Source organism: Gouania willdenowi, chromosome 19 (genome assembly GCF_900634775.1).
Source record: "Gouania willdenowi chromosome 19, fGouWil2.1, whole genome shotgun sequence".
NCBI lineage: Eukaryota > Metazoa > Chordata > Actinopteri > Blenniiformes > Gobiesocidae > Gouania > Gouania willdenowi.
The window spans coordinates 13,744,354-13,772,267 of NC_041062.1; the positions used below are offsets into that span (position 1 = coordinate 13,744,354).

General features: G+C 39.1%; 1 protein-coding gene across 1 annotated transcript in view; it reads left to right on the forward strand.

The window, feature by feature from the left end:
* Positions 1–222: 222 nt before the first annotated feature.
* The window catches only part of nrg3b (neuregulin 3b), a 230,417-nt gene continuing 202,725 nt past the window's right edge, over positions 223–27,914 (forward strand). Inside the window, exons 1-2 of the mRNA XM_028477084.1 lie at positions 223–730; positions 818–2,701. Of these exons, the coding sequence (XP_028332885.1) occupies positions 1,864–2,701 (838 nt within the window). The 5' untranslated portion in view covers positions 223–730; positions 818–1,863. The remainder of the gene's footprint in view (positions 731–817; positions 2,702–27,914) is intronic.

The window sequence follows — 27,914 nt, forward strand, 5'->3', positions numbered from 1 at the left end:
ACTGTAAAATAAGGGATTCATCCACTGCCCACGGAAGTATCAAGTTGAAGTAGTGCTCTAAGTCACCCATAAATTATGAGCCCAGAGGCTCGGTTAGTCTGCCCTTGTACGATGCTGGCTGAAGAGACCGGAGGTGGTGCCTCATTTCCTCCCTCCTCCTCCTCTTCCATTTCGCTCCCTGGATCTCACCGTTCCCTGGGGTGTGTCTACGGTAGTGCCTCGCCTCTCCTTTGTGGAGCGTGTGTGTGAGTGGCGTTCGGTGCTGTTGCTGCCTCCTCCCTCTGCCTCCTATCTGCATCTGCTGCAGAGCTTAGCCAGCGCGCATCTGTGCGCTCTCTGCCTTTTTTCCAACCACCATCCAATTTGTACCTTTTCCTTCTTTCTTTTTTTCAAGGCAGACACAGAAGGGGTGTGTGAACTCCTTCACTTGGTGACTGAGGGGGTGTGATGGGGCAGCCGCTATTCCTCACTTAGGAGTATTGAGGATGAAGGAGAGCGCCGGATGGGATAGGAGCCGTGAAGCCCACATCACTCACTGTGGATTGAGCAACCCCTCCCCTCTCTCTCTCTCACACTCTCTCCCTCACCCTGTCTCTCCCTCGTCTGCAGCCTCCAAGAACAGCCGCCGCATCATTTTTTTCACAGCAGCCCCCTCCCTTTCTTACCCCTTCATCCTCAGCTCTCTCCGTCTCTCTTTCTGCAGCTACACCACTGTGGGAATGCAGTAAAGGTAACCGATTCGGTAAAGCGTCTCTTTTTTAGAGAATATACATATTTATATAAATGAATATATTTACTCCTGGATCTACTGCCATAGACATGCAGCTCTGGAGAAGAAGAACAAGCTGTCATCCCGGGAAATCAAAGTGAGGTGTTCAGCGTGAAGATTGGACCTGGATCTGTTGGATTTAGCCTACCAAGAAAGGCATTGCCAATATTAACAACACCCCAATCTTATCCACGGATCACATCAGATCCCTTCAGCTCTGAATCTTCTCAGTTTGGTTGGCTTGGATTACCGACAGCTGGAGAACGGGTGGCCGTGTCTCTTCTGAAAGGCTGATGAGGTAAAGTTGAAGCAGCCAGAAAAGACACTGAAAAAAAGACTTGGGTTTATGAGAAGACAATGAAGTTGTGCTACTAAAAGAACAATCTGAGCTTTGATTTTTTTTTCCAAGACAAATTGCGGCTGATAATCAAGCAGTCAAAATTGGACAAGGTTGCTTTTCGAGCCCAGGTTGTTGGTTATGAAGTACACACGCACATGGATTTACAGCTCTGGTCAGAATCTCACCACTGAACGGATCAATATTCTTCAACCTTCTTTTTTGTGACGTCTTTTTAACAAGAGAGTGAAGCATCCTGGGAATTATCATCGCTTCATTAAGACACCTCACCCCTCTCCACACCCTCAACTTGCTATCTCACCTGAAAATAACCTGTGTCTGTGTGCGTGCGTGTGTGCGTGTGCTGTGCTTGAGTTGATGCTTGTGGGGGAGTCTGCTGCTATTTTCTTGTGCAAGTGTGTATGCGTTTGAGAGAGATTGCATGTGTGTGTTTGGTGTGTCGTCCGCCAGAGGGAGTGTAGGTTATATTGCTGGTGTTTGCATTTTGTGTGTCGTTAATTAGTCTAACGTGTTTGTGGGTAAATTGTGTCTGTTGTGCCCGTCAGTGTTAGTGTGCTACAGTTCATGTCTTATGATTGTGCATGTAGATCTGTAGTTTAGGTACTGTGTGGCCACTTACTTAAAATGTACTGCATTTCTTTTGCACTCTGGCTCCTTCCTTGCACATGCCCTTGTATCACTTGGCTACCTGTCTGATAACCTAAACAACACTGAGAAACCAAAAGGCTCCGGCAAGATGAGTGGGCACTCTGGTGCAAGCACGTTGGCACCCATGACACTGGAAGAACCAGGGGCAGAACAGGCATCTCCTCGAGCTCCAGGTCCTCTCCGCTGTGACCCTTGTGCTCTGTGGCCTCGCCAGCAGACATGGCTGTGTGCAGTACCACTAGTCATGGGCTTTGTTGGGCTAGGGCTCAGTCTCATGCTGCTGAAATGGATTGTGGTTGGATCAGTCCAGGATTATGTCCCTACTGATCTGGTGGACCCTAAAGGGAGCATTGGACAGGATCCTATATTTCTCTCCAAGCCCAGTGCCATGCCCAAAGGGCCCAACATCTCCACAGTAACCACTACTTTAACTGCATCCCCAACAGCAATGATTTCAACCACTACACCACTAGCAGCGGATGGTTCTGCCCCTGCACCAAGAACTAAATCAGAGCCACCAGCGAACCACTCAGCCAATGGCAGCACTGGCCCTGGAGACAGCAATCGTGCCCCCCACCTTCATAACCGTGTGGGGACACGCGTCAGTGGAACAGTGGTCACAACCTCTACAACACGTGGCACCAAACTCACACCACCACCTAGTGGTAAGGAAGTCACTCCTCGCAGCAACGTCAGAAGTCGAAATAGCAATAATGGACGTAATGGGGGTGGCAATGTAAAGCCAGGCCAGACTTTGCCCACGACAACCATCGGGTCGACTACAAGTACTGCTCCTGTAAAGACCACTGCTAAGTTGCAGCCAACCACCTCCAAGCCAGATGTCCCAGTCAAGCCAACATCACGCTGGAACCCTGCACGCTCAGGCAAAGATCACGCTACTCGACCACACCACAGATTTCGTACACGTAAGTTCACTTTTTTGTTTTTATTTGGTATGTTGGTGGATATTGAAGAAAAAGTGAAGCAGGAAGTTGTTATTTGATATTTTCTGACTTTGTGTCTTTATCCTTTTGTCTAATTGTTTTCTCTTGTATCTTTGTGGAAAGAAGATACTCCAGCAGCTTAGCATTGATTGCATTCATTAGCACGAGCAAAAATCATGGGATGTTTTCAGCATTTTCACCCCTCATCACTTTATCTATGGCTGGTGAATTAATCTGAAATGAATCTTACCTCCAGGGGAGATTTTTTTTCCTCTACTTAAAGCTTTAAATATATCTGAAGGCATATCTCAATTTCAAAGATTGTATGCTTCATAAGGTAAGAAATTCAAAGCTGTGACCAGATATGGTGTATTTCTGTTTAAAGAAGTGGATATCGGGTGCAGGTTGGGTGTCAAAGCAGGAGAAAGGTTTGCTCTCACCTCATGTCTAGAGAAATCTGATACAGCAAGGCCGCACATCCCATTTAGATAAAAAGATACAGGGAGCAGAATGTCACAGGTACTACTTTCCCTGTGTGTGGGAAGAAGAACAAGGAGAGAGGGAAAAGAGGAGCCTCAGAGGGGAAACGGGATGGATTCTGAGATGAGGGCAAGGTTTCAAGTCAAGAGGGACAAAATAGGAAATAGAAAGAAAGGAGAAATACTTTGAAAAACAAAATATTAAAAGGGACAGCAAAAACAGGAAGCGTGTGGGAAGCGAAGCAAAGCAGAATAACCAAGGAGTGGGAACCATGAGAGAGATAGAAAGCAGATGGAGTGGGCTAAGTGAGGGAAAGGCTTGAGGGAAATGAAGAGTATAAAGCAGGGGAGCTTTGAATTTTGCATAATTTACATTGTGTAAAGAAGGAAGACTTTGTGGTTATTAATTCCACAAGAGACATGCTTTTTACATGATATGGAATTTTAATATATGGGTAGGTGAAACTACAAATGCCCCTAGGAATCTATAAGAAATACATTGTTCATTCTTTCATGTATTTTGATAAAATAGCCCTTTTGATTAGAAATGAAAAATGTCTATAGATCTTAGCTTACAAATGATGTTGGAAGTCATTTTTAATGTGGTTCAGATTTTTTTTTTTTGCAAATTCAGCAAGTTGTTGTAGAGGACACTGTAGGAAGCCCTTATGAAAATTTAAACCTTTATTTTTCTGCTCTTCTGGTGTGGATGATATAGAGTTCTGCTCGTCTACATCTTCCGGCTTATCAGATGGATGCGTAAACGTTATTGATTTCAAAGACAAACAGTGATCATATAACATTTCCCCCTTACTTCAGGGCAATTGTTGTATCGCAGTTGGCTGAGCAGCAGAAATATCTAGAATATCAGATATATGACTTTAGTCTATCTCCTATGAGGATCAATATTGTATTTGGTCGGAAATAATTGAATTTCTTGGGTCTCAACACATATAAACGCCCCTCAAATGTCTGCAACCTCCTCCTATTTGAATGCACAGCTTCACCACATAAAGAAACCACTAACAATTGCCAAAATTGTGAGACTACATGTATGTGGGAACCTTTTTGTACTGTATACTATGTAAGGGCATACTTTGCACAAACCATTGTTATTGTGAGCTTTGTAAAGTCATAGAACCTTAGCTTGGTAAGGAGGTTTGATGTTCCTCATCAGTCCTAATGTTGACTGTTTAAATATAATACTTAAATTTAATAATAATTTTGTCATCAGAATTTAAAATTCACAAAAAAATGTAATTGTCTAAATCTGCATCTGGTTTTACTTTCCTACCATTAGTAGAAATCAAACATTTCTCATTTCTAAAGTCGCACAAAGGTTACTTTTAATCATGTTGTGTCCTTTTAAAATTACTTTCCACAACCTTGAAATTAGCAATTGAAATGGAACTTTTTGTTTTTATTTGATCTTTCAGAACATATTTTTTTTTTTTATTTCTTGGCAAAATATCAATTAATTTAGTCATTTTTGGCTATTGACAAAAACTATGATGAAATTAGTAGTTGACATATTTATTGCTCTTAATAATCTACTGACAGAAACCAGGTGATTGTCACAAGCTCAACTTCTGTCAGTCAAACACTTTCCAAGAAAATATATGTTCCTAAAGTTTGTGTCATCAACTTCCAAATGGCATGCAACATCAAACCCAGACCAAACCACATCACAACTGTTTTAATGTTTACCAAAGTCACCACTGGAGCAGTAAGCTTCATCTCGTTTGAGCATGGACAGTTATTCCAAAAGATATAACACTTATGGCAGAATAAAAACAGCCACGTTTGAAGAAATGGATCCAGTGGTTTCACAACTGTTGGCCAGTTTTGGAAGAAAACACCAGCATTGTCTTCAAAGCAATGAGTAATCTTCTTTAACATCAAAGCACAATGGCAGTTTCGCAGCTTGTGAAAGTTGTTGATCCACATCACAGCATGTGAAAATTGACTGGACCATGCGATTAATCCGGAAATATAGTCGTCGTTATTGATATATGGGATTATTCTGCATCAAAGCTCGCTCATCTCTGTATCCTTTTACATCTTTTCATGACATTTAATCATCGTATTAGAATAAGTATAATAACAGAGAACATATGCAGAAGAAGGATGCACTCTTTTCTGTTGACATTTCACAAATGGGATGTTTACTTGTTTTGCCAAGGGTCTCAGAAACACTCTATTATCACGGCCCTTAATCTGCATATGAAAAAATGTCTTTCATTCACTTGACTTCAGGCTTATTGTTCTGTGTATAATCATGCGTGATCAAAAGTCACTTAATAAACATGGAGTGTAACGATCTTTTGTTTCACTGCTATTTTCACCCAAATAAATCTGCAAGCTGAAGCTCGTGATTATACAATTTAAGGTCTCCAGTAGACATATGTCAGCTGTTTAATAGCATTTTTGTAAAATGGACAATTAAATTCTCATATTTGGTTAACTTGAATGCTGGATGCGGCAATTTTAAACAAATATGTCACTAGGGCAGATGGCAACATTTTATGATCGGCTTTTTATTATGGGATCTATAACAATTATTGCCATCTCTCTTTACTTACATTACTACTATTCAAGTTAGTCCCCTGTCATTTACTTTCAAATGGTCTAGCTCAACTGTGCAGCATTTATCCATTATTATATGCCACAAAGCATTCTTTGTTATTAAGCTGTTCGCACATCTTTATAGGCATATCTATATAGTTTGGCTCCCATTCTGTCATTCAATAGGAGTGCAGGGCTGTGCAATGTAAGCTACTGAAATGATGATAATAAACAGAAAATGTCTTGGTTCATGATGAAATGCTCTGTAAGACAAAGATTCTCTCGCATTTGTCTTTTTCCACTGCCAAGTGATCTCATAATTTATGGTAAGTTGTGTGTTGATGCAGGTTTAGGGTAATCCCAACCATTGCAGCCATTTTTTCCCCCCTTCCTTCTCTACTTACTGCTGCCGCTCCTGCTTTGTGGTGAGGTTCCAAGTGAATCCCTGTCTCCTGGAAGACTGATGAGCTTTGTCCAATGTAGATAATGAGATATTTTACCTCATCTTTTCTCCTCTCTTTCTACAAGCTTCCGTCTTTCCTGTAGTTATTGTGTTAACCCGCTATGTCATTGTATTCCAACATCTATTTTTGCAGCGCTTTTGTGCTTTGTGTCCTTTTCCTGCAGCTCCTCTGTTCACACTCACGAACATATGGGCAGCTTCAGAACAAAAGGTGCCAGCATGGAGAATGCATGCACTTATACTCATGAAACTATGGGGTGGTTTTCTTTCTTGATAGTGTGATGTTTCCAGCTGCTTTTCTCTATATGCAAGCCGCACTGGCTCAGAGGTAGGAATACAACAGGTGAAAAGAGCAATGCACAATGAGTGTCTTTGGGAAACCATGAGGCATTGTGGTAGCTTAGGGTCCTTTTCACTCTTTTCACACTTCTAAGAAATCTTCCTCAGTCAAGTGTGGTTGAAATTCAACACACATCTTGGCTGATTCCAGCCTTTGGAATCACTCACCACTTTCTCATGGATCCACTTATTCAATGTGGTCAGGCTGCTTTTTAATCCTATGTATGATAAATAGGTATTTATTGCTATTTTGTTCCAGTTCCAAGTTAAAAAAAACCCCTGTTGCATTCACAACAAAAGTTTAAAAACAGGCTTTGCTACATTTTGAGAAATACACAATACATACATTAGACCTTTACTTTTTACAAATCATGTTCTCTCATCTACCACGCTTTCCCCAAAAGATGCAGCACATTATATTTTGCTTATAAGGCTAATCCTAAATCTCCAGCTAATTTATGCGTGAATGAATGAACAAAAGTTTATTTGGAACATGTTGTACAACATTTATCACAGGCCAAAGCAATCAAAAGTTTGAAGGCAAAATTTGAAAAACAACAGGAAAAAGCACAATGTAATTTAATTCTTCTTGTTCCCCCCCTGTACTGAGTACCCTTTTTAAACCGACTCATGCCTAAACATTATTTTCAATGTTTTGCAGGCACACATATGTAATTTTCTGTGTAATCTATCATTTTGCTGCTGTACTGAATGTTACCACCAGAGTAATGTGGAGTAATAAACCACAGGCAGGCTTTGTATTAGTTCTCAACAGCTTTACATCAATCCATCAAATCAAAGCTGATTAGAAAAAAAAGATTGTAAAATGTGTTGAAAGTTGCTATATTTTCTTAGCTAATAAAACTATATATATATATATATATATATATATATATGTATACACTACTTCTATGTTGGGAGATTGTGTCTGAACACTGCTCAAGACAATTCTTTGGTGGTGATGAAGATTTCTAGGAATGCTATAAGTCTTTTCTCTTTAGTAAACACTAGAGTACACCCACCTGCACCCCACCCTTGTCCAATTGCTTTCATACATAAGATCACAACATACAATTTGGGGATTTTACTCGCTTTAGTATAAACCAAATACAAAACGAAAATGACATTGTCTGTCAGTTAACTTGACATAAGTAATTTTCTTTCAGATTGGAAGATATGCAAATCTGAACAAAAATGTCTGTTCTCCCTTAATCAAATGCATTTATCTTTTTTTTGTTTTTTCCCCGACTACACACGAAGCCCGGCCAAAGCACAACTGTGGGATCAGTGGAACGTGTAAGGAGGATTAAAAACAATGATAGAAATCCAGTTGCCCCAGTCTCAAGGGAGGTCAGGCTTAGCTATTCTGGCCTTCCTCTGAGACCCCCCTCCTCGTCCCCCGTCTCTCTTGAGACATGCTCGGCTCGCTAGGAGAGACTGGCTCAAACAGAGCCACTCGAGCACAGTTTGCACCTGGACTGATTCATAAATATGAGCCTCATTTGATGATCAGCACTTCTGCTTCACTTTCTATCACAGTGAAGGACAACTTTTATCTCAGCAGGGGCCACAAAACTGTGATTGTCTGATCTAAAGGCTACATGATCAACATTCATGTTGGCATTTATATTAATGACCAATCAGAGCAATAATACAGGACATAAAGAGTCATTTTGTTGTATGCTTTTGTTGTTTTGTGTTTTAGGAGTCAAATGTGTATGTTCTGTTGTCATTTTCTGTAGTTTTTGTTATAATCTTGTGTTTTTAGAATAATTTTTGTGTGTTTTTGTTGTCACTGTGGTTTTTTTTTGTCATGTTTTCTGTTATTGGAGAACATTTCTGCATCTACCATACTTTGGCCCACATGTGGCCCCTGGGCCGCCAGTTGCCCATGTCTGTTCTATCATTTCATGGCTTGGGTTGGTAATGATCTCAATGCTCAAGCCATGTTTATTGGCACTACAAGGTCATTCACCATTAGCAGCTATAGCCTTATCCTTATTCTCATACACTTTCATAGAAATGCTTTGGTGTTTCTAGAAAAGCCCATTAAGTACAACCAAGGCACAAATGTCGAAAGGCAATGCTCCATCGATGCATCAAGCTGTGATTTCAGTGTTCTTAAAGAAGATTAATCATTTATAATAGAGTTTTTTTCAGTTGCCATAAAGTGCTTGCATGATGACAGACATTGAAATTATTTATACTACCTTGTCTACAAACGGCATCACCATCATCACCACCATTACTTTGATATTTCTACAATTCACGACAAAAACGGTTTTATCGTCCACACTAAAGGCTCTTCTGAAACAATGAAGCAGAACTCTTAAACACGAAGATCGATGCCATCATCATAACACTGCTGTGGATAAAATCCATTACACAGCGAAAGATGCATTGCATGCACATACTTAGAACACGCCAATGATTGACAGTGTGCTGCGTTCTGGAGTGCTGCTTTTCAAAATCAGGCTATCAACATATCAGTCTTGACACTAATGACCGTCATTTGTTAAGCTAAATACATCAGCGTATGCTCTACCATGAACCCGCAGTCAAATTATGCCAAAGTGACAATCCAATGACTGTTTAAAAATTTGAGGGAATTGATCTTTGCCCTTTTCATTGCTGGGTCACATTTCAGACCACTGAGCCACAAAGAATCAATAAAAAAAAAGCCTTGAGTCAGGACAACTAGGGAAAAAAGCTAGTGGGCATAAAAACACACAAAAGAATAGGAAAATTAATTTATTGAGGTTAGAAGTGTTGAAAACCAGCACTGTGGCTGAGGAAATGATTCCTCAGCCTTAAAAAGTGACATGAAAAAGTTGGCTCAATAATCTGGATTTCAACAAAAAGCTCTATAGCTCAATGGTGCCCAAGCCTGGTCCTGGAAAGCCCCCTCTCGTGCATGGTTTTGATTCCAACGTGCACCTACATACCTTTATGTATCACCTGAAAGCCTGATAACAAGCTATTTTTCACAGTCATGTATTGTGAAGCAAGGTAAGATCTAAAACATGTGGGATAAAGCCTCTCCGGGACTGGGCACTACTGGAAATGCCATGTGGCTTACCTCTGAAACATCCATCAGATGTGACTTGAATCTAGTTTTCCGAGCTTTATGTTGGTAGACTAATCTGTAAAATAAAATTACAGCCATGGTCACTGCTGTAGTGTCCTGGGAAGTTACGTTTAAGTGATGTTTGACTCTTGGGCAGTTGTCTGGGGACTCATAGCAGTTTACTTACTGACAGCCATAACTGAGGCCATCTTAGGGCTTCTTAATGTCACCATGATATTTATGGAGATCAAACATCCACCGGGAGGTGGCAGAGAGAAGAAAAGTGTGGGTTGTGCAGTGGGGGGGTGGCTGGTATGGGCTGAAATATTAACCTATGGGAGGAGAAACATGTGGAATGTGTGATGCCGGAAGTGTGAATAATTGATGAAGCTTCTCTTTTATAAAGTGCTCAAGCTGTCCTTGGCTCAGTGTTCTAATGGCAGACACATGGAAAAGGGTTTTTATACTCAATAGTACGCACTGACAGGCTTTCAGGAGCAATGGTACATCTCGTGTAGTGAAATAATTTGATGTTCCCAAGACAGTGTTTTCAATAAAACTCAGCTTGTTTCCTTTTATCTCATTTAATAATTTTCTTCTAAATGAATCTTTACTAATGTTCCCACTGAGAAATAAGTTGATCTTTGCTTTAGGAAGGAAATGTACTTAATTGAAAATTTACACTGCAGATGTTTTTGTCTCCAAACAAGATTTTTTCCATCAGTTTAAATTGGAATAAATAGAGAATTTCATAGGTTTGGGTGGCATCAGGATGATTACAAAAGATGTCTTCACTAACATGTCACAAACAAGTCAGTCTACTCAATTACAACAGTTCAGTTTGGTTTTCAATCCTCCGAAGAGGTAATTATTTCTTCTCTTGCACAAAAAGCAGAGAGTGGCTCTGAGCTATAACTCGACATGATGCTGTGGCCCTGCATTCAGTATTTGGCAGATCATATCTGATCTGAAACCTTGGGATCTCAGTATTGAATTACGGTCCCTGCGGGGTCTACAGATTTGTTATCAATTTGCAAACAAATAAGGTGTGAAAAGAGGGCAGGAGGGTTTTAATGTGGGGGTGGCAGTGAGACTTTGGGGCACGCTTTGGTCGCTTCTGATGAATGTAATAAGTTTAACGGCCAAGGTGTTATTAGCTAGGGTTGCATTAATATTTCAGGGTTAGCACAAGGTATTTTGTCTTCAATTAGATAAATTAGACTCACTTAAAAATCATTTTTTAACACAATCATTTAAAATTGCATTAAGGTTTGTGAAATTGTAAGTACACAGCAAATTGTTCCTTTTAACCAATTGTCCAGCACATCTGTAACTTTATATTCACAATTTAAGATTAGTTGTGAATTAGAGCCTCTTGCTGTGCAGACAGTGTTTCATTATTTCCTCCAGTTCTCTACACTAAATTGCTTTTCAAAATATCACACCTTAACTTGAGACCTCAGGGGGAGGCGTGCACAGCATGTGGACCTTGATTTCTCATCTCCCTGCCTCACACAGAGCATCTGGGAACATGACGAGCCCGGAGAAGAAGGGTGGATTGCGGAGGTTGCCGCAGTTCAATTGATTCATTACAACATGCAACGTGTGGCATGCTGCCACTATCCAATGAGCGCTAATGTGCCACGGTGCCCTGGTTGAGATGAAGAGGGTTGTGGCGGAGTGTAGAGGTGGAGATAAAGATGGAGGATGGAGGTCATCTCCACCCCTCTACCACCATACTAAGTGGATGCTTTATTACTCCCATCCTTCTGTCATGTATTTTTCCACCACATCCTTTCTCTCCTCCCTCTATTTTGCTGCACTCCAATTCTTTTTTTATTCATCTCACTTCACGGGGAATATGAACACAAGCCAATGAGAGCTCTTATCTTTGGAGTGTCCCAGAGGAGATAAGAGTATCATTCATTTTCTGTGTTAGCTTCTGTTGCAACTTTCTCCAAAGAATTCCCGAGGAAATTCTGGCAAGGAATGAAGGCTGTTTCATTACTGTTATCACTTTTTATGCCCACAAAGTGCTGCAGGTCGTCATATTTGGATAAAGTAAAATTGCATCGGTTTGTGCAACATATGGAGTCAAGTCATTTAGGGAATGACAATAAGAGTGACCTAAAGCAGTGTTTCTTTGTTGGACCCTTATCCTTTTTGTCAAGTAACGAGTATTGTTATGTATTGGTCATTTGTGTCACCAGATTGTCTAAAACCTTTTCTGTGTCTGGTCCAGCTTTAACCATGGATTTAAGTCTTTTATTTACCGATTTCGGATGTTTTGGCCATTTCAGATACATTTTGGAACTTCAAATTTTGATGTATTTCAAAAAGTGGGTTGGATGATGAAAATATCTGTTTGCATTTAGAAATTAGAAACACATCACTTGACGTTTTGTACATAAGGCTGACATTATGCTGTCATTATCTGTGATTAGCATAAATAAGGTGTTATGAAGGCTGTCATTAAGTGTCGTTTGCTAAATTATGACACGTTTGGAGCTATGTTGACATTTCTTGGGTTAGGTTAGGGATCTAGTGCAGGTTAGGTAGGGTTAAGCTTCAGGTAGGGTGAGGTTTAGGGGATGGGGTTTGGTGTTAGGGTAACGGACAACACTTAATGACCTTCATGACATCTTATTCATGCTAATGACAGGTGCCATGTCATAACAATGACAGCGAAATGCCAGCCTTATGTGTAGAACCTTAAGTAAAGTGTTACCGAAATGTGTTCTATAATAATATTAATTAAGATGTTATTAAGTTGTTCAGATACAGTATTTACCTGTTAGGTATGAACATATTAAAATGTTTTTTTTTTTTATTATAATAAAGCCGTTTATGTTAAGTCAGTGTGTTTTTCATCATTCTCTCTTTTAGATCTTTACAATGGGTAACATTATCTTGAAGATGTTTCCTTTCCATTATCCATCACTATCTCTTCAATCTGTTACCCATTGCTGAATGTGAAGCTAGAGCAGATGTCATCAATGTCCGTTCATCACAAACCGAAGGTGTGTCAATTGTAGTGCATATGGGGGTGGGGACGGGGATGATAAAGTGGCGAGGGACACAACGACAAGGGGTCGGCAAAGGTCTTCCCATGTTATTTTCCTGGGGCCGTGCATGGCTTTTGCATGTAGTAATCCATGCACGATAAAACATTATTCATAGGGATAATGTCAACTCACTCCCAAAGAAAACAAGACAAAAGCCCATGCATGATGATCGCTCCACACTGCCTTTCAGATTCCACGTAATCTGCCATCTTACATGGTTCAGTTCTGGAGATATTTATTGTATTATTATTATTTTTTTTTTTATCAAGCACAAATGTTTATGGTGGGGAAGAAAGTAAATCCAACACTGTTTATTTTCTGCTTGAGAAAACACTTCAGAAAATGTATGAGGCAAAAAGGCTGCATGGGAAAACTGGAGTAGGTAGAGATGTTGTTGTTATTACAGAGAACATCATCAATAAAATCAGTGGGGAGTAAACACATCTATCAGCCTTCATTCTGGCTTGCATTAGGCGTTGTTTTAGTCTTGGATGAGATGTTTGTATCACTTGTGTCAGTTTGATTACTTATTTTGAGTTGATTGAGCAGCTGCGAACGAGGGGTAACTGTACATAACCTGCTGCGCTACTAAGTTAAACGGAGATGCCAGCTGTCAATTAGGCATTAATGAAAGTGCACCAGTACCGAGCTATGCTGCCATGTTTCTGTGTGTATATCTGTGATGGAAGACTCTCTGATTTTCATCTGCTCAAAGCTAAAAATCTGAGATCATCAAAAGACATTTGCCAGTGGATTTCAACGCTCAAAGTGGCCTAAGAGATTAGAGCTTTAGGAATACCAAATCTTCACCAGACTGGAAGAGCTTCCATTACATTCCACACTCACTCCTCCAGACAACTCTGAATTATATATTGAAGGTTCCACCTCCAAACAACCAGCCAGATACATCTTTCTCCCTCGCTCTCACTCTTCTATCTGATGTGCTACATTGAATCATTGATGGGAGATTCACAACAACAACGTTATTCCACATAAAACACCTGTCACAGACAGCTTGAAATGAATATGTGAATCTGTTTGGATTTTCTGAACAGGGGTGTATATGCTGTGAAATGGTGCATATTGACCTTGTCTAATCTTGAGGTTGAGTCTGCTTACTGTAGCGCCTAAATGGGCCACAGACAAGTGAGTATTTCATAACTGTGAATTGTGGAGTGACTGGGAGGGATGTTCCAACCAGTACCTATGAAATTAGCAACACAAAAACAAAAGTGAGTCCTTGAAATATGACCATATTGTGCGTGACATCCAGTAGCTTCTTTGCTTACCGGGAAAATGGAAACACCGAAACCCCTTCAAGTATTTTTGTCCTGACAGCAATCAGTGGAAATGAATGAAGGGTTTGATGGGAATGAGCGTTTGCCGCCACTAATATGCACTCTTCTTTCAGTCATCAACTATACTCTTTGATCCCAGCTGGAGTCAGGCATGCTTCAGGGAGATGATGGAATATTTTATTGTAGCGTTGGGGTAGCAGTTGTTGGGTTTGGCTCAGTCCGACGGTTTCATCCTCCCTCCTTTCATAATAACTTAAGCTTTAAAGCCTTAGCTGAGTACCCAAGTGACTATTTTACATGTTGTCACTCCTAAATTGTCTGCTTTACAAAAGACCTCCATTCCTTTTCAATTTGCAATGTCTAGTAATTGTGGTGATGGACTGGGAGAAGCTGGGAGGGATCGTGGAGTTGTGCGTGAAGGTAGCCAGAAGGAGTCCGTAGCCTTAGAGAGAATAATGAAGATTAAGATGAGATTGGGAAGTGGGTAGATTTGAGGGTCGGTGCAAGATCAATGTAGGAAGGGAAGTTAAGATAGATGAAGGTGAGGGCAGACAGATTTCCTGTTTCTTTGAGGTGGAACTAGCTTGATTAAAAGAAGTCACATCTCTTTGAGTAGCCACATCAACGCCTGATCAGATAGGAAAATAAAATACATGGCATTATTCATCCCTTCCTGTCTGGGAGAGATTCAATTTGCCTGCTGTTACTGTGCATAACGCTGATGATATGTAACCATGTTGCACGCACCTTTCTGTCATTTTTTGCATTTCACTTAAAAAGCCTGCATATGTCTAAAACAAAGCATTGCAGGTTCATTGTGCAGCATAATAAACAAGCCTGTGCTTTTGTGTTAGGTCATATCCAGGGTAAGGCCATCAAACACGGGGCATAAGTCACAGAATCCTGCTCTTGTTCTTTAGTAATCCACAACAGCTGGTGTGTGTGTGGATATGTGATGGCTTTCAGGCGTAGCCACACATCCATGTGTGTACGTGCAGAGGCAAAGAGAGGAGATGACTGGCCAGATGTATCCGGCTGGCGATGTGCTGGCCTAGATAAAAACTAGATGGGTGCCACAACCTTCAAGACGTGCCAATAGGACATTTTGCATAGGTGTAAAAAAGGCTTTAAGCGTTTAAACAACCACAACATGAGGAGAAATGACCTCTGCTCCAGAGCTGCTGTTTTATCTGGAAACAAAGTTGATTTGCATTGTATGTCACTCATTTTCTGTGAGATGGTCAATAAAAATCAATCAGAGATAGAAACGTATAATTTATTACCTATGTTTTAATGTAGAGCAACTATTTAATATTGTTACAGAATTAATCTTATAAATACTGAATCAATTGAGCTGTCACTAGCACATTTTAGGTATAGTCAGTGTGCTTTGCATTTACCGTACTCATATTGAAATATGAATAAAAATGCAATAATATATATATATATATATATATGAATATTTATCAATGTTACAAATGCATATATATTTTTTTTTCAAAAAGGCTGAATTTCCTTCATATAGTTAAAGGAAAATCAACGCAACATTGGCGTGGTTTGCATGTTGGCATTAAGAAAATCCCAGGTTCTGTGCTACTTGTTTGTTTTTCTTTGCATGTTCTGTCTTTGCTTGTGTTAGTTTCTCTAAGACCCGGGTTTTAAACTACACCCATGGTAACAATTGTACAAATTATAGTGCAGCTTGCTGATAATCAAGGCCTTTACACTTGACTGCCAACTTACCCCCCTGTCCACCTGCACTGCCTGCATAGAACCAATCAGACCAAAGACCCAAATCACCCTAACACCGCTCCAACCCTTTGCAATGTGATTGCTCGTCTAACTGCAGTTGCGCCTAATCAATCCTCCACTCAGGTCATCAATTTTATTATCTAGTGATTTTGAAGTTTTAGGACAATCACAAAAACAAAAAAAAAAATCACCTTGCCTGCGGCAGCCATATAACGCCCCAAGACACAAGGCAAACTCCACGTTTAACGTTTAAATGGTAAGATTTAAATGGTAGATGGGTGGTTTTGGCTTGAGGAGAGTCAGTGGGTGTAGCTGTTGGCTGTTAGCTGTTTTGTCCTTCCTGGGGATGTCTAGGACAGAAAGAGCCCTCACCAGCACCCAAGGGAGCAAGGAGACAGTTTAATGCAGAGGCTTTAATATTTCAAATGAAAACGTATTACTGCTCTCTTGCACTTCTAGCTCCCACCCTTTCTCTCTCCATATCAGGGTTGGGGAAGTGGTATTGCCACCCTCTTTCTCTCATCTTCATGTCATCCTGTCTGGTTGGCAGCATGAGTGTGTGTGTGTTTTTTTTTTTTTTGCTGGGAGAGTCCCATCTTTCACAACTTTCCTGTCTACTCTTTGTGACAAGTGGTAGATCAGCAGGAGAGAAACTGAATTGAAGAGATGAGTATGCAATTTTGTGCCTGGGTATGTCTTTGGAAGTCATCTGGGGGTGCTCATCTGTCCGCCACAAAGTTGCTACACTTGTGCTGAAAGCTCTTGACCTCGCAAACAACCCACGACATCTATTCATTTTTTGGAAACCATTTTGTATCAATGTGTCTCCTTGGATGAACATTGGGCTCATGTTCTGCCTCTCTCCAGTGATGCCATTAAAACATCAGAAAAGTAGCAGCAGCACACCACCACACCCAGCAGCATCCCATCGGCCAGACGGCCTGTGTTTTAGGCATTAGGAAAAATCCATTGTGATTACATTTTCTCATCTGATCTGCTGGCTGAAGAATCAACATATCATATATCACGGAACATACATAGGTTTCCAACATGCCTGCTGGCAAATCCAACCTAAGAAGATTAAAACAGACAAACCCTCTCAACTTGTGTGTGATCAAACCACATAAGAGTGGTTTATGAAACTAAGCCTATAGGCTGTGCCATAAGGCATCTCCAAGGGGACTCCTATATTGAGTGATAATAATCAATAGCTTGTCTTAGCCTTTCTGAAGCAGGGGTATACAAAGCCAAGGAGATTTAATAATGAAAACATTTTTGAACAACGTTAAACACCATTGCTGATACCAAATTGGGAGATGGTAAAGAATGACTTCTTTATGTTAATTTTTTTTCTCAAGTTTCAACATGATAAAGCAAGTCTTAGTTTTTAAGCTTACTCCTTCATTCTATTTACAACACATTACTGCTGACATGGAGTGTTATTAAAGTCATTAAAAGCATCAGTTGCATATATAAGATCGATCTTTAAACTAATTGAGTCCCAATGGACAGTAGTTGAGTAAGGTTTAGGAACTGTTGTAGTAATTACAAAAAATAACAATATATTTTCATCATTATATGGTGACAACTATATTAAAACTCCAGTTGTGCTTTTCATGACTCTTTTTCACGTGTACAAATGTGTTTCCTAACCCGTCTGTTTCGAGTGGCTTTTTGTAGGAAGACAACATTGCATTATTTATTAGAAGAGGCTGTACATCTGCATTACAGCTAAACTAATTTTAACAAGATATTTTATCTATATCTTGATGCGTGCATCCTGCTTAGGGTCACAAGTAGCTGTCTTAGATTACGATGAGCAGGATACAGGGCACAGTAGCTCCCAAAAAGCCATTGACTAAATATTTACCACTGGGAGTATTTATAGTGACAAGGTAAATTCCAAAACACCACGTGTCCATCTAATCATGAGTATGCTTGATAATGTTTGACTTATTAAGTCCATACAGCACCACACAGCTTGATCTAATTAAACTAATGCCTCCTTGGGTAGTTTGTGCTGTTAGATTTAAATCACTGTAACTATTTCTTTGGATCCCTTTTTAACAGTAAGGTCAGACCAGGGTCACCAAGACTAAATTACCACTACGCCAGCTCTGACATGTTATTCTCTTGTGGGTTAGCATAGTGGTGGGGGTTATGCAGCCCCAGTGCTGGTGGGAAATGTATTCCCTGTGTGTGGTGGGTCAGGTTTTGGGTCTCTTTCTCTTCGTGGTCCAGTAAACCCCCAAAGGGAGATCGACCAGGTACATTGGCCAAGCTGAACGATTTATGTTTTAGTAATTACACAGTGACGTTCGCGGCCTATATTACGCAAGTTTCTTTTTTTCTGTTTTCCCTTCTGGCTATGATTTTCATTTCATTCATACCATTATGTTTATTTTAATCTTTCTCATCTCTGAGGATCTGAAGATGTTCACTGGAGACAAAAAGTGAGAGTCAAGTTAAAGTGAAAGCAAGCCCGAATGTTTCAGCTAGGCTGAAAATTCAAAAAACACTTAGATTATGGGAGAGAGTAGATAAGACACGCCCAGTTTATACTATAAGACCTCTGAAGAAGAATCAGTGCCATGCTAACTAACATAACTATCGACATAACTATCGACTCAATACTTCTAGACATCAAACACGTAAAGCCCTCATCGTCTGCAGCTGTCACCAAGCGGCGCCAACTTGTGTTAGGGTTCGCAAAAGCTAACATTGTTTAAGCTAACAGTAAAAGTAAGCTAACGTGTTTGTAAAACAAACAAGAGGTCAAAGTCACGAAATCTCAAATTTGAATTATTCACCAAAACGGTTTGATTTATTTCAAAAATATTATGTGTAGCCATGACACAGAATACTCTGATCTTGCAGAAATACAAATAAATACAAATTACAAATGTGACTTGAAACAGATGGCGTTCCAATCAATTGGAGCCTGTGAAATCACGGTTAAATAGAGGAATAACTAGAAGTGAAAATGAATATGGACAGGAGGAAGAGGGCTGGTTGCAAAAGGTTTCCGTACTTTGGGGATTCTCGCCCTTTTGTTCGCGCAAATCAAAGCGTTTCCTTGGTTCTTCATGTTTTACTTATGTCCGTCTGTCCTCCATGTCTGACGTTAATTGACAAATTTGTGATTCATGAGCATTTTAATAGCTATTTCCTCCATAGACTTAATGCACTGTGTAGACCTGAAGCAAGACAGGTCCAATCAGTAGCAGCTGAGGTGTCTATTTACTGCATGTCACTCACAATAGGAGCTCGGTATTATAAAAGGGGCGGAGCCACCATTCTCAGCCAATAACATAATTTGATTGGGTTTCAACCCATAGAGGGCAGTCACTGCTTTATTTTTATATACTTTAAAATGTCACAAGAAGAATCAATCAACAGCACTACTTCAAACATAAATACATTTGTTTGTTGCTGAAAAATTAGTTTTGGGGTTTAGTTACTGTTTAATGTGCACAAAGGAGCACATGTCTAACAGGAAACGTCTCACTTACAGTCTCGTTCCAGACTTTTGCTCACAAAGTCATTCAGGAAAGCCAGGCTTACTTCACTGCGTCTCTCTGTTTTTATAACTTTTCCTTACTTTGCTCTATCAAATGCACACCTCTGCACATCATCTCCCCAGAGACGTTCTGCCTCTCCCTGAGCCAAACAGTGTGCTAATGTGCTGATGTGTTTGACACACACTCAACCCCTTCCTTGTTTTCTTTTATATTTATACAGGCTGCCCAATGCAGTAGTTAGCAACGTTCCCTCAGAGCAAGAAGGTTGTTGGTTCAAGCCTTAGCTTTGACTTGTATAAGTGGAACTTGAATGATTATCCTGAGTTTCTCGCAGTCTTAAAAACACAAAGGCTAAAAAAAAGAATCAATAATGGTTAAAAAACACATAAAATGTGATTCTTATCCTTTTTTTATGTCTTTGTTTTCAGTTATTTTCTGATACTTTTTGACTCCAGTTTGTAAATATATTGCAGAATTTACACTAACATAACATTATGTATTTTATATTGTCTTGAATTTTAATCATCACCTAGGTTTTTATCTCACTTAGTTCCTCTTTAAAGGAATTCTATTTGTATTGCAGTATTGCATAAGACTTGCTTTCAACTTGTATATGGACAGATTGATATTTATGCAAATAGAAAAACTTCCACCCTGCCTGGCTCTATGTCATAGGAGTGAACCAAGCAGCGATATATCTACATATTTTATGTAGCTATGCAGATCAGCTATATTGTGAATGGAAATTTAAAGCCATGGGCTGAGTCACTGCTTAAGTTTAACGATAAAATCCCTACACTTTCTGGACGAGCGTGTATATTATAGTTATTACAACCTGTAAATGGTTGATTCATCTATGATGCCTGTAGTCTCCATTCAATTCAGAATTACAGTAATTATTAGGTGTGGTTGTTCGTAGTTTTTCAGAATAGAAAGTAAGGAATCTGGAAGCTAAAGCAGATTATTGCGGTTAGGGCGGTAAGGTATAGTAGACCAAGAATAATTCTGCACAAAGTTAACATATTCTCCTTGTTCTTGTGTGGGTTTTACTGCAGGTAATCCAATTTAAACCACCAGTCGAAAAACAATATTTCAGCATGAATGCAGGTGGGAATGTGTACTCTAGCATCCGGTCTGGCGCGCATCTCGCCTTGGACAAATCAGGTATAGGACATGAATGATCAAAAGAAAAAGCAGTATACGTGCTCCATTGCTTTCTAGCACTAAAACTTCACATTTCCCCATAGATATTTTCTGATCTTATCCCTTTGCTATTCTAATGTTCATTGGCTGAATTGGGATAAATCAATGAACATATTTTTAATTGGTTTATCCCAATGTTTACAAGAGGTAAAAGTAAGAGTTTAATGACATTATCAAGGCTGAGGGTTGCTTCCACACAGAAAAAGCAGCTTATTTAGACATTATTGGTAAAAGTTACATTTTGAATGTCATACTATTGTTCCTGAACATTTGTATTTTCATCTGGCGTGCGTCTAGGCAGGAAAAAAAATAAATAAATACTTGCCTTGATTATGGGCGGGGCTTCTGAAGGGTCAAGACACACCTTGTCTATACTACGAAAACTCCAAAGAACAATCTATTCTTTGCTAACTAGCTACTCAATACTCATTATACATCTCTGTTCACAATTCTGTCAATCCAGCCTACTCGCCATAGATTAAAGAGTCCACAAGCGCTAGTTTTTGTAGTAGGGGCGGGGCCAATGGGCAAGAAGCCACTGAAACATCACAAACCTCTATTCTCTGCTAAAAGCGAAATTTGATTGTAATAGTAACACTTAACTTGAAGTTTTATACATAAGGCTGACATTATTCTGTCATTATCATGAATAAGGTGTCATGAAGGCTGATATCAAGTGTTATGACATTTTTTCCTAAATTATGACACCTTTGGAGCTCTGTTGGCATTTTTTGGGTTAGGTGGACGGATTAAATGGGGTTAGGTAGGCTTAGGGTTACAGGTTAGGGTAAGTAAAGGTTAGGGTAACTAACGTGACACTTATTGACAGCCTTCATGACACTTTATCCATGCTAATGACAGGCGTCATGTCATAATAATGACTTTATGTATAAAACTTCAAGTTAAGTGTTACTAATTGTCAGGTTTCAGCACATAGAAAGCAGTCACTCTTAAATTTTTTTTCAAAATATGCGAAATTGAAATACACATTGGCGTTTAGTTACTCTTTAAGCACTTCATCTGCTTTGTGGGTTCAGTTTTTTACTTTGACTTGCTTTGGTCTTTTTTTTCCGGAGGATTCTGTCATCCTGAGTTGTAGTAGCGCCTCATTTGGCAGCGATGACACAACATTATGGAAACAACAACCGAGCCGTGGCCTTTTTCTGCTGTCCTTTTTTTAGAAAGGAATTTGTTCTGTCCTCTCAAGGAGCTGTCCGGTGCTGAAAATGGCAAAGCAGGCGCGGAGCTTTCAGAGGTCAGCCATGTCAGTGGTAGAAACAGTGCGACGGAACATGTTGAACGGAACATGTTGCCGAAAAGGCTCGACACGGAAATAGCAACTGGTCAAGAATGAGCAGTGGTAAAGCTTGTGTGAGAGAGAAAGAGAGAAATGTAGAGGACGAGCATTAGATGACAAAATGGGGAATGTATCTTCCTCAGTTACACTGTTTCACATGGTGGAGCCCCTCTTTAAAAGGCCAATTACTGTGTAATAGTGGCACACTGACGAGGTGATTTTTCACTGTGCTGAGTGGGAAGGCAGAACAAGAGTGGAGTCAGTCCAGTGGAGAGACCCAATCATCATAGTAGGAAAGTGAGGGGAGTCAGGACACGGACACACACACACACACGCACCTGAATACATAATTGCAAATATGCTATTGCGACAGACTTTCTGTTACCTTTAAACATACACAAGGTTTTTTGTGCAGAATTTCAGATTATTATTCTTTGCTCCAGAGCTATAAGCACATTCCCAGATTTTGTTTGTAGGGTCATTGTTAACTCTATTTTCTAAAGAAGTGTTTCTCAAATGGGGGTACGTGTACCCCTAGGGTATGCAATGGCACTACAGGGGGTACTTGAGACAGAGGGAGAGAGAGGAAAATGAACGAATGGAAACATTAAAAATATGGGGTTTTATCATTTTTATTTTAGTCAGAAATGATAATCATATACTAAATAAAACCAACGACACACAAAACGACAACAAAGACACTAAATGAGAGAAAAACACACGATCACTACGAAATATGTAAAAAAAATACAAAACGACAATAAACAACAAAACCATGCCAAAAAAACACACAGAGAGAATAAAACTCGGCACCTGTATTTGCAAGGCGAATACGTATTTGGGAATTGAAAATTGGCAAAAATGACAACCTGTATTTGGATTTGTTGACAAGTTATATAATGCAGGAAAAACTGAGACCTTTAACACATTGAAAGGAAATGTTGTTCAATGGTACCAGTCTGAGCACTGTCTCTCAATTTATGGCCAAGTCATAGGGAATTTTTTTTTTTTTTTTTTTTTTTGTGATGTCATGAACTTTGACCCCTACCCATCTTTTTATTGGTAGGTCGCACAGCTTCGGTCCGACGAAATAAAATACTCCACTTGAGATGAGCTTTTCATAAATGTAAGCATCGAACTTGTATGATAAATATTCATAGAGATATGAACAATTTTGGTTTTTGACACTTGACACGACCTTGACCCTGACATTTTGGCTCCAAAAAAGGTCGACTGCACATTTTTGACAGTGCCCCATGAGATGACATACTGTACGTGTGATTAGTGCTGCATTAACAGCCTAGGAGGAGCTTTAAGACAAAGCAAGTTAAATCATCAAGAACTCCTACAATTACAATTTTCAATTGCCAGATACAATAATACCAACAATTACAAAAACGACAACAAAAACAGAAAATAACAGAGAAATATACTGAATTATTAAAAAGAACAGACAAACAACAACAAAATCAAAATGATAATAGAAATGATTTTAAGTCGAACACAATCTTAGTCCTACACCAGGCGGGAGATGACCATAAATGATAGAAATAAATATATTCACGAGGCACTAAATACCGTTTCATTCTACATATTTACAAAATATGATTCTTTAAAATGTGCATTTTTACTCATTCATTCCATCATTATGCTCATTATCATTTCACTGAGCAAAATGTTGGGGTAGTTGGATTCAAAAGTTAGAGAAAGGGGGTACTTAAGCCAAAAAAATAAAGTGTGAGAACCACTGATCTAACATATTAGTGCTACCATTACTTACCTTGTTTGTTTGTTTGTTTTTACAACCTTTTGACAGATTTAAGCACCTATTTGCATCCAAACAAACAAAACAACCATGATTATAAGTTATAAGTTTACCAAAATGGAAGTGAGGAAAACCAATAACCAGCAAACTGCAGAAGAAGAAGAAAAACAAAAAAAAAAAAAAACAAAATCAATGGTTACGTTTGTAATCCAATATTAATCTTCATTTCAAATTTACATTTCAATTCTTTTTCTTGGAAATAAACTCAGTTTACAACAAGATGTGGTGCCTTTAATTGACAACTCAGATAAATGGCAGCTCCACACCTTTCCTCCACTAAATCACACTCACATCTGCTCACAATAAATCCTTTTTATTTCCTTCCAGGAATGTTTTTCATTCCTCAGCTTCTCCATCTTTCTTATGCAGGAAGCGGCTACTGTCTGAATACTACACGGGCAAAAACAAATTGTAATTTTAATTAAGTCCATGACCATATACGGACATGGATTTTTGGTTTGTTTGTTTCTGTGTTGCCTTTACACCATTTGAAAATAAATAACTGTATGTCCAGTATGGTTTTACATTCCCCTACAACACAGTAATTACCTGGTAATGAAAAGATTATGACTAAATTGCGTGAAGCCGTGTTTACAATTCAAATAACAGTAAATTCGCTTGGGCCATTTATATTTCGAGGGAATAAAAACAATTTGCAAACACATTTATCTTAATCTCAATTAATTAATTTAAATTAACATGAAAAGGGTAATTTTCAAAGATTAAATAAGGTGAGATCAGGAGACAAAAAAAAAAGTAAATCCTTTTAAATATGATGTTTGTATAATCACTCCCACGTTCTTCAAACACAGATTTTTAGGTTAATTGAACTGTGTGCGTGGGCCAGGTTTGTTTCTGCAGGTTTTCCATTAAAAAAAAAACAAATTTAAAATATGAGAACGATTCATTTTAACAGTACAAAGACAGTCTGCGTAATGTTTACTATATGTTTTCACTGATGTACATAACCATAAGCAGGTGAGAGGAACTATACTGTATATGCACATTTTAAAAGTGCTAATTGAGATTTTGAATTCAACGTGTGTCTATTTCTTGTAAGTTTTAACGTGCAATAATTTCCCAAAGTGTCAAAATTGCGTCTAATCGATTGTTGCTTGGAATTGTACTCGGATGCGCTCAAAGCACGCCACTCCCAAATCCCTGACTGAAGGATTTCTCCTCTGAGGTTCCGTTTAAAAGCCGGGGTAGCCACAAGCTAATGGTTACGTATAAAAATTTAAACACATATGGACGAGATCAAAGATTTTTCATCTTGCCAGACTGCACCCATTCCGTCCGCTGTAGCCTTTGCTGGCCTTGAGTAAAGATGAAGTGAAGCAGAAATGACCAAATGACACGGGCAGTCACATGGGAATTGTGGTTATAGAGGTATGATGGGGGGGGGGGGGGGGGGGGGGGGGGGCTGCAGTTTGTTTTTAAAATAACACAAATGCATGTCACCAAATGTGTATATATAAATATGAAGCTGTCCTTGAATGAAACAGATCAGGCTGCAGAACATCGATTTCAGCGAATATGAGACAGCTCCAATAAACATTTTAGACTCACATGTTTTTCATTGCATTAAATAATAAGCATGTGCATTGATGCCTGCTGGACACGTGGACCAAAATGGAGTGCACCGAAGTGGCTTTTAATATATCGACAAGGCTTCCTTCTGCTCAGATGACAATTGGACAACCTTTTTACTGTAGTGACATGACAAGAGCTTCACCAGAGGGAATATATACTGTACACAGAGAGCATGAGAGAATCCCAAAAGCAGACATAAATCTAAAATTGGCCACAATTTACAGACGTAAACAGGAAGATACGAATGAAAGTCAATCAAACAATGACTCAAATGATTACATACAAAGGCTGAAACATTTAGTATCAAATAATTACTGTTATTGATAAATGTTGGAACACTTTAGTAAATACAACTTTAAATGATACAATTCATGATCAATCCTACGTTCAATTTAAGTAAACAGGTTTTACGTTTTTGCGTCTTCTAAACATGATTTAATGAAAATAAAAAGGTAGTAAGGTCCTGAAACAGTTTATTTGGTCCATAAATCCATTATGTATGATATTGTTATTGTGGGGCACATAAAAGACAATTTTAGCTATGCATCCTTTTTTTTCCCCCCGCTTAGATATTTCAATGTGTTGATTCTGTTAAATAATACGAAGTTGCAAAGGTGTTTAGTTGATAAACTCCACGGGTTTTTAAAGAGTTGGATCCAATCCGCTTTAGAAAAGCGTGTCCTTTGTTTTGGCAGCAGTGTAGCAAGTATACTTTAATCTTTCTTTTGCTCACCAATACACATCACAGGTAATAGGATTCCATTCTAACTTTGCTGGAAATTTCACAGATCAAAGGAAGTTTGTACACTTTTCTTTACACTAAAAATGCTAAATAACCACAACAAAGGCTGTTTTGATTCACTGGTAAATAAGCAGACGTATGTTGTTTTTTTCTTTATTAGCATGTTGATTTATTCCCATCAGGGTTAAGATGTGACGAGGGAATAAACAGATTTATTGTGATTAGATCTGACTGAAATAGTGGCGCCCAGTAGCATCTTTGGTTGTCACAACTATGGCTTGTAGCAGGACATGAAGAAATGTTTGTTTAGTTGATTACGCACGCCAAATCAAACAGTGCTGACGAAATTTGTGATGTGAACGAATTTGCGTGAGAATTCACCAGTTTGCGGCGTGTGAATGCGTTATATTGCCTCAAAACATACATGCTAGTGTGTAAGTATTGCCTGTCAATGTGTCATCCACTTGATTTTGTTTTATAAAGTAAAAGTAGTTTTAAAATGATAAAAATATCAATAATTCCATTCACATTTCAGGAAGTGAATTATTATTTTTCCATCTGTTTTCTATGAAAAGGGGAAACCAGAGCCCATATGTGGCCTTGAGTCCTCATCTTAATCTGAGAAGCATAACATACACCTGTGTGTATTCCTATTAGCTTTAAAAAAAAAAAAAAAAATAGATGTAGGATATGATAATAAAATCAGTTTTTTTTACTTTATAGAGATTTCTATTGACATTTGTTTATTCATTTTTATCGATTTTTTTATTCGTTCGTTCCAAATAAAAAAAATATATAAAAGAACTGCAATTGTAAGCAGTGGAAACCGTTTTTGAGGTGGAATTAAAAGTGCAGCGATCAGTGCGCACGCAGGAAAAGGATTAAACAGAAGGGGGCGTGGGCAGAACGAGACATGAAGGCATCTGATTGGTTGTTTCCATTCGGGCTGAATACCAGGGATTGGTTTGAGTTTTTTAAAGGATTCCAGCTGCGACAGACGTCTGATTCTTTTTCTTCCTTTCTCTATGTTAACAAATAGTGGTTTCTGAACAGGATTACAGACTCCACCTTTAAGCCAACATTGTGGGACTCCAAAGTTGTGCCGTGTGATGTCCATCGACAGGTATTAAGGGAATATATGACATGTAGTCATCATTAAGCAGTACATTGAACATGTATTGGATTAGGAATTTATCCATGTAGTTATACAAACTGGGATACAAACTTGCATAGCTTGAAACTACTTGAGGTACCAGCAACGCAATGCAACCTAAATAAGAAAACTTGATACAAACAGCCACGTCTTGGAAGCTTTTTACTAGGATCTTTCCAAATCAGGCTTCATTTTCACCTACGACTTGTAAATAAGGCTCAACTGCATGTCGTCTTTTCTATGATTGGATTCACAGTAAATGCAGAGAGTAAACCGTTAAATTGCTCTTTAATGAAGGGATGCCACCCAGTACGCCAGGACCAGACATCTGGGGGAAGCACAGAAATGAGTCTGTAACAAGATGAGCAGTTGATGGTCTTCTACATAACAGTCATTTTGGCCGTTTTTTCGTTTATTTTTGCTCCTCACTGCACTTGGTCTGAATTTCCAAATGCAGTGGAAAATATACACAGGACCGTAATTATCTGTGTCCAATAAACCCTTCATCGGCTCATCACAATGAAAGTGGGCTGCAGACTGTGGAAGGGGAAGTTGTGAACACATTTGTGGCATTCATTGGCGCGTTTTGGAAAGCAATTTCATAATGATGTGGAGTGGTAACCATTAGCGTTGTGGTGTGGTAATGGTAATACGCTAGCTATTGCGGTGAGGTGCTTACAAAGGTTATGAGCCCATTCAGGCCATCATTACATAGCAGTTAGGTAGGGAAAGAGGATTCACTTTATTCTGAATGTGAAGCAATTTAACACATGCGTGCTTCATGTGTTGTGAGCAGTTTTCTTTTTTGTGCTCATTATTGATCGGTGCCCACA